General features: G+C 43.8%; 1 protein-coding gene across 2 annotated transcripts in view; it reads right to left on the reverse strand.

The window, feature by feature from the left end:
- ST6GALNAC5 (ST6 N-acetylgalactosaminide alpha-2,6-sialyltransferase 5) overlaps positions 1–10520 on the reverse strand; it is a 72625-nt gene extending 62105 nt beyond the window's left edge. The window contains exons 1-2 of one of the 2 annotated variants that reach the window (XM_083846524.1): positions 9793–10520; positions 8989–9216 (exon numbers count right to left, since the gene is read on the reverse strand). In XM_083846524.1, coding sequence (XP_083702650.1) covers positions 8989–9216; positions 9793–9858 — 294 coding nt within the window. In that variant the 5' untranslated portion in view covers positions 9859–10520. Of the gene's footprint in view, positions 1–8988; positions 9217–9410; positions 9768–9792 lie in introns of those variants that run through there. The other variant, XM_083846525.1, reaches the window with a different exon arrangement.
- Between the last annotated feature and the right edge of the window lie 756 nt (positions 10521–11276).

Genomic DNA, 11276 nt, shown 5'->3' on the forward strand with positions numbered 1-11276 from the left:
CTCTGCATAAAGGTTGGGAGGGCAGTGCTTCCATGCAAATGGTCAAAAGATTTCTCGTAAGGACTATGGACAGACATTGGAAATCATAATGTTTTCTAAGCAGATTTTTAGCCAAATGTTCAATCTCTGCAAAATACAACGTGGTTATAGTTTAGAAGGGTAAAGCTAAAGAACAGCTAATACTGCAAATGTGGTTTCAGTCCTTGGCACCACACCTGAGAATTGTCAAGAAATGTTCTGGACGTGCCGGTACCACCTTTCACAAGACCCTCAGTGTAGCTGCAGCCTATCCTGACCCTGAGTGCTGCAGACAGCATGGTGCAGAGCCCACACAGCTCCAGAAGAAATATTGCTGCCAAAGGCCAGGATTTATTTGCTCAGGTTCAGTGTGACAATTCTGATTTCAAATTCAAGCTAACAAGCCTGTCTCAAACTACACTGTATAGAATTATTGACCAAGCCCCCCCTAGCTTTGGGATCTCTGCATCACACTTTACTACCCCACGACAACGTGCCACCTTCCTGTCAGCTGCCTCCATCATGTGCTCCCTCAGATGCTTATGGTTCGTACAAGCCATGCAGGTGAATTTCATTGACACAGAACAAAAACGCCTATCCATAGAGAATGCAATGCAGGCAAGAAAGTTTAGAAGGCAATGAGCCTGGATGTAGCTCATGTCACTATCTGCACAAATTGTCCTGGTGTCTCGAACTGGAACAAAAGGTTTTAATCCCATGCAGGCAAACTGGTGAAGAGCGTGCCTTGGTGACGAGCGCAGTCTCCAGAAGCCTATTTCTCAGAGAGCCATTTCTGAACCATAGCAGCTGCCTTTAACTTTCCTGTGCACAGAGCTTGATACAGATGTACATTTGCACAAACTTTCACTGTAGAGTTTTTCTTTTCCTTAGAGATATACCGATGCTCTGCTGAGTGTTACTACATCTACTCTTATGACCTGCTACAGCTGAGGGCAAGACATACTCTAATTTAATGCTGACGGTATAAACTTTACAGAATATTTTGCTTTTGCAATATTAACTTCACGACAATATCTCAGGAGGCTAATAACATAGTAAAATAAAAATATATTTGCTAAACAAAAATGCATAATACAAATGCACTGCCTGTTTACTGAGAAACATACTGCTGCTCTTTTCCGGGTTATTTCTTACCAAGTCACCCATTCTGTGATGGGAAATTTTCTACAAATGCAATGAAGTCTTAATGTGTTCTATTAGATGACAAAGCACACATTTATATATTCTTGTTCTGTGTTACTTACAACAGTCTAAATTATTAAATCCAAACTAAAAAAAAAAAAAAAATCTATGCTGCCTGTATACCATGTAAGCCTATTGCTGTTCCCTTATCTTAGACAATGAACATTTTGCACTGGCTCATCATCACTGTGAAAAAAAAATACTCTAGTAATCTATTACTTCTACTAGTTTACCCCCCTCCGTATTTTAAATTAACCTAATCTTTTTCCAAAGTTTTCTTACAGTGATCCGGTCAGAATTCAGTATTACCACAGCTAATACACACGTTGTATGGGAGCATGTACCTCTCTGCATACAGTCCAGGCACTAGAAGTATTACCAGATTCGCCTAATCTCAGTTCACATGTTGTGTATTTCCTACAGGAACGTGTCGGCATGTTTCTCAGGGCCCAGCTCTATCTTTCATATACCATCAGGGGGCACCTCAGAGCTCCACTTCACCATCTGCATTTTGCAAACAGACTGTGAAGGCTGAAGGTTACAGCTTCGATCTGTCCCCTCCCATCCTATGAGACTCTTATTCTTAACCGTATTTGGATATTTTCAGAAAGACAAAGGAGAACAATTAATAGCAGTGCCTGAACTGAAAATATTTGCTTTTCCAGCTGAGAGCAAACTTCAGTAATTAACCTGGTCTTAACACTTTTAGCTTTAACTGCTGGAGCAAAAGAGTGATGAGACTGCTTAAGGAGGAGGTGAAACGGGATGAGGTGAAACATCATGATGCTCCATCTCACCTTCAAAGTAGCTTTTGTGCTGTCACATCTGCTTATATCAGCACCAAACGACTGCTGATTTGATCATAATTGCCCTAATTAGAAGTTAAATTAATACACTGAGTTCCTCAGTATCAATGCCACCTCAGCATCAAGGATGTGCATACAGAGCATTACTGAGCAATACAGGTTAAACTAATAAAGAAGGTCACCGAGGAAAGGAAACTACCTGCAGTCTATTGTTCTGAAGATCACACAGTTAGGACGGCACTCAATATCCACTTATGCCCCAGGACAAGCAGAAAGGGAAAACTTAAGGAACTCTATTGAGAGATATCCATCAGTTGTGAACAAAAATTACATTTCCTGTCATTGAAAATCTCATTTAGTTCACACTTGCTTCCACTAAGGATTAACGCCCTTCAAAAGAGCACTTTGTCTTCACAGGAAGATGGAAATAGCCTAAAATGCTCACAGTGAAAGACAGTGTGCAAAAAGTGCGTAACATGGTAAATTTAAATTGTTATGAAGTGTAATATACTTAGGCACGTACTGGAAATATAAATGTGGTCATTGAAACTAATGATGAAAACGAAAAGAAAAAAAATAACAGGTTTTGCATGAAAGACATGCAAATCTTCCTAGCAGACAAAGTGTCACTAATTCCCCGTCTGGAAGTATTTTGCATATCCACCAAATGAGGAATTCTTCGTGTTCTTAAAAGAAGACAGGGAATGAGATAAGGGAAACAGGCCGTTCACACTTATTAAAATATGATGCAAAGGGCATTCATTAAACTGGAAAGAACATATTTACTCATTCTTCATTTTCCATGAGTCAGAAGAAAGGCTGTATGTAATCCAGAAACAATCAAAAATGAGAAGCACAAAATAAATAAAAACATCTTCATGTTCCTGCAATTCTTCTAGGAAGAAAAAAAAATAAGAACTTTGTCTGAGTCAGTTGTAAAAAGAAGATAATTATTATGACCAATTTCATGGTGTCAGATATTGCTGTGAGATGTGACTCTTTCAAAATGTAAGAAAATTAAAATACAATTCTGCATTAACTGTCTTGACCTGACCATCTATCTACTATTTATGCTTGTACTGAAATCAATCATCAAGAATTTGTGATACAGTCTCTGAAATAATCTTTTTGTTTCAGTTTATATGAAAGACTTAAGGTATACCACAATTTTAGATCATGTCACAAATTACATGGGGCAAGATCTTCTTCTGGGGTAAACTCCAGTGCTTTCTCTGTTCTCAGTACAATGACAATGATTTATTCTGCTTAATCTCCTCAACAACCAAAAAATGATCAGAACATGGCTAGTTTGTGGCTGGGTAGGATTTTATGTATCACATTACATGAATTAATGTAAAACCAGCAAATATTAGATGCATACCAAACATCTTTCAATTTCAGGGACATCTGAATGGTACCTGTACTCTTTTCGGACATTTCTTTCAAGCAACAGGTCCTCATCTCAGCCTGGAGCCACTACTTCTGCTAGATTCCATCTTCAATGGCACTCATTTCAGAAAGAATTAGGCAATAATTATAACTGTAAAATATTACTTGGCTTTATGACTTTGACAGCCAACATTCATATTCTCTCTCAAGCAGACACTGGAGTAAGAATTCTAAAAATAAACATTGTCCAACTACAGAAGATGCCCCTTTCAAAAAGCTGAATAAAACAGATGCATAACCTGCACAGCTAACTCATGGCTCTATGTAAATAATATTTGAAAATATTTCAAGATCTTGTAAGTAGGAACAGTGCCAAGCTAGGACTACTGGTTTTTCGCAGAGGTGCCAAGCAACTTGGAAAACAGAAAAATGTACCATCATTTCCCAGCATTGTTGTGTGCTCCGTAATGCACACTAGGTGAACACGGAAGCTGCTAGAAATTTTAGACAAGGATCAGAACAATGATTTGTTAGGTTGAAAAAGCAGACTACTGCTGTAGCTCAAAAGCAAGAAAATGTAAAGCACAAGATAGTTGTTACTCAGACACTGGGTAAATCTGGTAAAATATAATTGTCTCAGACTGTATGTCTGTATATTCAGTTACATTCTCCTATTGTCATAGTCTTACTGTTTTGTTTACTCTGTCAGTAATGAACTTACAGCTTATCAGAAGAAAAGGTAACTACAGTACACACACACAAGTATATATATATATATATATACATATATATATATCCAAGAAACCAACAAAACCAAGGGGCTCTTTGGACTCTCACCTCACTTAGATTTTTGGCAGGTGTGAGTATCCCCCAAGAAAGTTATTCCAGAATAAAGTCTCCCCCTTGTGGATCTCTCTTATAATAAAAACTCCATCAAATATTTAATTGCACAGTAAAGTCTATGCTCCTTCCCTTACAGGTAAGAATTTCTAAAGCAAAAAAAGAACATTTAATGGAATCATGGAATATGGTTTAGTTTAACTCAGTGTGTTTGAGCCCACCTCAGGCAAGACAAGCTATTTTGTCCCAAGATACCTTCAATTTTGTGAGAAATTAATTTCAAAGAAGCTATAACCCTCATTCCTTCCCATCTCCACATAGGTTAGTTGTGAAGGTTGGTTTAATGACCCCCTCTAAATATTCAGCCCCAAAACATCAATGCTTTAATTACTTAGGTAAAATTCAAATTCCAAACTGTCTCTCTCTAATACTCCTTAAAAAGGACATAAAACATGGGGAGATTGCACCCCCCACCTCTAAATGAAAAAAAGTTTACTAAGCTAGAAAAAAACAGCTTAATCTGAGAACAAGTTAGTGTGTCTCAGATATTATGGAGCTATTGCACTATTTGCAGAATGACTCTTCCTCAAACACTTCATTAACTACACCACTCTCTGATCTGCATTAATTTACAGGGATCACAAAGATTTCTTTGCATATGATGATTTACATTATCATAAATTAAGAAAACATTGTGATCTCTTATATTATCATGTTGGTCTCCATGCTCTCTTAAGGTATTTCAACAGAGTTCTAGTAACTCGTACATTTTGTCTGCAAGACTGATTTTGATTTTTTGTATTATTTTCTAAGAAACAAAATGGCTTGAAATATTATTCAATTACACATGTGACAAACTCGTATTTTATTCGTAGTACCAACTGTTGAGTCAATACCGGGTAAAAAGCTTTTTAACTATCCAGAGACATGTTCTCACATTCATTTCAGAATAGTAATATAATGGTTAAATATTTATTTCTTGCAAGTTTTGCAATAGTGCTAGGTTTCCTACTTTCATTAACAGTCCCTTATTTGTATGCAGTAATTGCTTTAAAAATATTAGCATTGTAATTTCTTGCCAGCACTGTGATAAATCAGCAGAAAGTCTTATCCTCATGCCTCCCTACGGAAGAGCATAATTCTGCTTCCCTTGACACCAATGACAAAACCTCTTTAATTTCAGGATTACACTCAAAGAATTCATGAAAGATGTTAGTTTGACAGTCTGGGACTCTTGTCCTTCCTAATTGCAGATGCAAAAGCTAAGCAGCGCTCCTCTGCCAACGTGCCTCTGCAGACAGTAACAGCTCCTCGAAGTAGGGCAGCTGCTACATCTCTGTTGCGCTTCAGTCCTTGACCCCCCAACAGCAGCCATCAGCAAACCATGTTTTCTGTTCCGAATGTGAGAGTTTTTAGGATATAAACATCTGACTATTAGGAACAAAAAGGATATTAATTCATTTCAAACATCCATCAACAGTGACTGTCAACTGCTGTTGGTCTGGGACATGCTGAGGTGAAATGCCAAGAACCCACCTCTGAATCGGTTGCCATTCTACATTCCTTAAGAGCTCAGTTCAACAAAAATGAAGTTTGCAGTGCTAAACTACAAAAGGCTGCTAAAGCTAAGAAAACGGATTCTGATCTCTGCTTCTCCGTTCAGGGAAAAAGGCTTGCAAAAACCATAAAGACAAAACACTAAGAACAAAACATCACAAATCTGACCAAGTGACAAGAGACTCCTGCAAAAAGACTCTCCAACCCAGGAAAAAGACAATTATGTATTTTAGCCGTATTCTCAGAGACTGCTTGCTTATCTTGACAGGATGGATGAGGAACTACAGTTCTTACTGAATGTAAAATAAAAGGAGGCAAATAATTGGTAATTACAGAATTGCAAGCTATATTTTAAAATCATTGGTACTTTACTAAGTACCTTGATTTTCTGGGAAACAGTCTTCATACATTATCACCCAGCGCTACCAAATGAGCTGTACTGCTAGAAGTGATAGGCATTTGTAATATGTGGTATATCATAAGGTGGACAATTATTAAATTTTACTCCTGAAGAGAAATGTCTATGCAACCGTATAGTACAGCTTCTGTACATGACAATATCCACGTTGCAATTTTGGATTAATAACTTTATCACTTATCAGCTTCTACATATACGTGCATACTTACTCTCATTAAAGGTATCAGAAGGGGTACAAGAACATAAACACGAAATTAGTTTTCCTATTAAAGCAAACCATGGGCTCCAGAGAACAAACAAACAAAGAAGTCTTTCTAAAGTTATCAGCGTGTTTTAGCTCCTAGACCTGAGTTCAACAACTAGTCTACTCCTGTCAACAGTGCATGAACTGTATGCAAAGGATGAATTTTGCAAAATGGTCATTCAGCTTCTTGGCAGATAAAGTGCAGATTCTATGTGAGAAATTAAGTCAGCTGTTTTGTGAAAAATCCCTCTGTTGTCATTTCACAGTGACCTCTGTGCCATCAAAATAACACATACCTTTGCTGAAGTCATTCTCCTCCCCTTACCTTTCCAAGCCTGTTGTCCTCATACACAAAGTACTTTTCATCTCCTTCCAGACCCATCTCTTAAAATACCATGTCCTCCTCACAGGTACAGAAGTTTATCTTGCTCTCTTCTTGCAGTTCTCCTAATGTTCCTTAAATCTCCCTGATTACTTCATTTTCTTTCACTTTGGACTGGACTTTTATGCTTATTGCTATTCAAACTGTCACCTCTGCAGTCTTCACTGTCCACCGAAGAACCATGTTCCCTGAAAATCTGTCACCTTTTTTCAGTTCTTGCAAACTCTCTCCTTCTCCTTCTCTCATCATCACTAATCCTGCACCCTTCTTTTTCCAAGCCATTAGTGTCTGGGATTTTCAAGCTCACCATTTTTTATTCCACCAGAAATCTACGTATTTTGGGATTCAAAATCCATGTTAAATATCTCTGTCTCTTAAATTACTAAAACAAATGCACTATTAAGAGACAAATCTGAGCCCTTCTTTCCACCATCATCTCCCTGTCCTCACGGCTCTGTGTACCACGGTGGCACAGCTCTCTGCAGGATCTCGTGAGTTAAAATAACACAAAGCAAGCTGGGATCACAGCAGGGACTGCACTATCTTCTTTTTGACCCACAGAAGTTATGTGGAAAAGTTATTAAAGCTTCAGCAGATTACTACTGCAAGGCACAAGCTGTGTGAAATAAAATTCAGAAATAGAGTGTCTGTGGGTTTGGGGGCATAATACAATATATTAAAAAGCTAGAGAAGCAGCTTTTTCCAAAACACAGGGAAACGTTAAAATTACCTTGGAAAATAATAATCACAGAATAATGATTTTAAATATATTCTAATAATATTTTGTAGTCAGGAGAAATGGTCCTAAGGGGTTACCAGTGTCAGATGGCTATGCACATATATGGCCTAAAAAACCCCACAGATGCCTTTTCAGTGATTACAGCTTACGAAAATCATGCACATATATATTTACATCTCATCACTACAGCCAAGTCCAAGAAGGACAAAAGAATTACAAAAGATCACACAGCAGGTGTACACACATTAGGAAGCCCCATGGCCAAGCTTGCTTCTTCTATAGCCGACAGACACTGCATCTGAGAATTTCCAAGAAACCATGTAAGAAAGCAAATAAAGCCTACAAGGGACCATCACGAGCTATTTTTCTGTGTTAAGAGCACTACAGATAACTCTTGCATAGAAAGCGAAGCCAGAAGGAACAATAAAAATCCCTGTATATCAAAGTCACTAGTCTTCACACAGTACCTCTAAACTGAGCCCAGTAACTTGTTTGACAACACATCTTTCAGAAAGATGTCAGTCTGGATGTGAAAACATGAGAAAGTTGAGAATCCTCACTTCCCTTGCTGTTTTTCCCATTCTTGCTGTAAAGTGTGCATACTAAACATTAGCTGGGGGGTTGGCAGAGGGGGGTCCTTGGAGCCTCTACATAAACGCAACAAACTGAGCACTGCCTGAGCGGCAGAGGAATCTGCCTTCTGAGAAAATTATTGAATCTCAAGTACCTCTTCAGCATGGATGTGCCACCTTGCTCACTTTATTTCATTACATCTCTCCTGTGAGATACCAAAGCTCAGTCTGCCTATCTCTCATACACGGGCATTACAGTCTGATGATTCCCATGTCAAGGGGAGGGACATCATTTTGATCACCATTAAAGAGGTGTCCTCGATTTCTAGAATGGAAACTATGGTTGACAACTTCTGCTTCCCAGGAGGAGGATGAAAAGGTCATTTGTGCTGGAGCTACAGTTCTCTTTGGTTTCCCAAGACTAAATCAGCTAAGAATAAACACCTGCCTATTGACTTTCCCTTCCAGTAACTAAACTTACTTCCTTAACCCTTCCTCAGCACTAGAGGTAGTGTACCTCCAGCATTCAGCACCAGACCCTAAACACTTCACCTTGCATCTTCTGCTGGGCAAGAGAGGAGAAAAAACAGCACCACGGAGGCTCGCCTGCCAGCAGTCCACCATCTCCTGACCCTGCTAACCCACACACCCAGGGCCAGGCGCATCAGCACCCGAAGGCTGCTGGAGCCAGAGCTGGCTGCGAGGCCGGGGGGCATCCCGAGCCCCCCACCACCTCCCGGTGGGCTGCGAGGCGAGCTCAGCTGTCCCCTCAGAGGACGGGGCAGCGCAGGACCCCCAGGTGCCCGGTGAGAGGGCTCACCTTGTGCTCCAGGACGCTGATGTAGCCCTCCAGGAGCCCGGCTCCGACGGGGAGCGCCGGGCGCTGCTGGCCGCGTCCCGGCGGGCGGCTGGGCACCGCCGCCACCTGCTGCTGCTGCTGCTGCTGCTGCCGCGGCTCCGGGTGGCCCCCGCCGCCGATGCCGCCGTACATGAGCAACAAGCTGGTGCACATGGTGGTGAGCGCCAAGCAGACGGCCAGCCCGTGGCGCTGCGGGGGGCAGAGAGAGGCGGCTGAGCGCTGCGGGGCCGGCCGGCAGCCCCGCTCCGTGCACCGCTCCCCACCGCAAGTTTCACGCTGCGAGAGCCCCGGCAAAAGTGCGCCCGTGGATCACCCCCCTCCCCCCCCCCCCGGTGCCGACCCGCTCCTCTGCCCCGCTGGCAGCCCCCGGGTCTGCCTCTTGCCTCCTGCCCGGCTCCCCCGCGCCTCTCCTCGCCATGCACCGTCCCCCTCCGGGCATCTCATGCGTGCGTTTGAGCGAGTGCTGGGGATTGTCGTGCCCCCCCCGCTCCCTCCGGCCACCTCCAGCCTCGTCCTTTAAGCAGCTCGGCTTTCCGCACGCTCCTTCAAACGCACACACACACACACAGCCGGATCCCCCGAACGGCGAGCAACACGAATAAAAGAAAGCAGGCGGAAAGTTCTTCGCCGCCGCCGCCTGGGTTTCGCTCGGCTCCCCGCGAGCCCGGGGAGCCGCGGGGTGCGCGGGCAGTGATGCGGGGGCCCCGGGGCAGCCCCGCTCCCCCCCGCCGGGGCCGGGCTGAGCAGCGGCGGCAAGGCACTCACCAGCAGGCTCTTCATTTTGGGCGCCTCCCGGCCGCCGGGCCTCCCGCTGCCCGCTAGGCTCGGCATGGCGGGGATGCCGCGGCCATGGCTCGGCCGGGGAAGCGCCGCCGTGGCGGGGATGCGGGGGGAGCCGCGGCCGGCCGGACCCCCGGGGCTGCCAGAGCCGGGTCCTCGGCTGCCCCGCCTGCCTCCGCCTCCGCCTCCGCCTCCTCCCGCCGGCGCAGCGGCGGCTGCAGGGCAGGTGGAAGTTAACTTCTGCCTCCCCCCGGCCGCGGGGCTCCGCCGGAGGGCAGCGGCTCCGGTTCCGTCCCCAGCCCCAGCCCCAGCCCCGTCCCCGTCCCGCGCAGCCGCCCCCGCGCGGCCGCCGCTGGCTCCCCGGCAGCGGGCAGGCAGCGCTTGGAAGCCGCGTTCCCGAACCACACCGACGCCCCCAACTCCTGGTGCGGCGCTGCCACCGCCCTCCCCCTTGCAAGCTTTCCCCGAGCCGATTCCAAAGCCTTTCGATCGCAGCTTCCCTCGGTATTTTTCCCGTAGAACAAGAGTTTCTCCCAGGCTTGCTGCCCGTGCCGCCTCTTCGGTAGCTGAAGACGGGCGTTTTCCCACCCTTACTTTACGAGCAGCCTTCTGAAGTTTTTTATTGTGCCCTTCTTTGTGCTAATGGTGTGCGGTTCAGTTGTAAAAACTTTAGTCAGGGACCTGGACTTACATAGGCTTCTTGCTCTGGGAATTCCCCGTGCAGAAATGTGCCCCTGCACAACAAGCCGCTGTAAGGCTGGTTTCTTACGAAGTTATTAAAATGACAGCATAGCATTAAAAAAAAAAAAAATCTATCTCCTAATCATGAAGATATTTCTCTTGAAATTACTCATGGAAATAATAGTTCTAATATATGGCTCCACATCTAACCTATAGCTATATCACATTAAGGATCACATTAAGGGGAAAACGATCAGCAGGCTAACTCAACCATGGTCACAATAGCAGCTTTCTCAAGGCTGGAGTCAGTGAAATCCATTTTTTATCTTTACTAATTCATTGGAGGACTAACAGTGAAACAAATGCCATCTCTAGCACTGGCACAGCCCGCAGCATTTGCTGCCTCTCAAGAAGGGAAAAAGAAACAAGAATGTAGGGTTCGTCAGCGGACAGCTCAGCAAACCTCTTTTCCCACTTCAGAGAGTGGCCATGCTGCACGCATACTTGCTATTCATTCAGTTTGCGGGTTGAGTTTCAATAGCACCGGTTGTTAAGACAAACGAAGCAACATAAGAAGGAACTTATCAGGTCTTGGTAATTCTTTATGATGTGGTTGCACTTGACACTCAAATTAGTGAAACAAAGGGCCAACTTGATGAATCATTGAAAGCAAATTATCTGTGGCTCTCCAAGGCTTCCTGCAATAGACTACAAAAGGCAGCTCATGCATTTTACAGTGCTGATTCTCAACTATCAGCTAGCAGGTTGCTGGTGACTGACCTTTCCAA

Source organism: Anser anser, assembly GCF_964211835.1.
Source record: "Anser anser genome assembly, chromosome: 8".
NCBI classification, from domain to species: Eukaryota; Metazoa; Chordata; class Aves; order Anseriformes; family Anatidae; genus Anser; species Anser anser.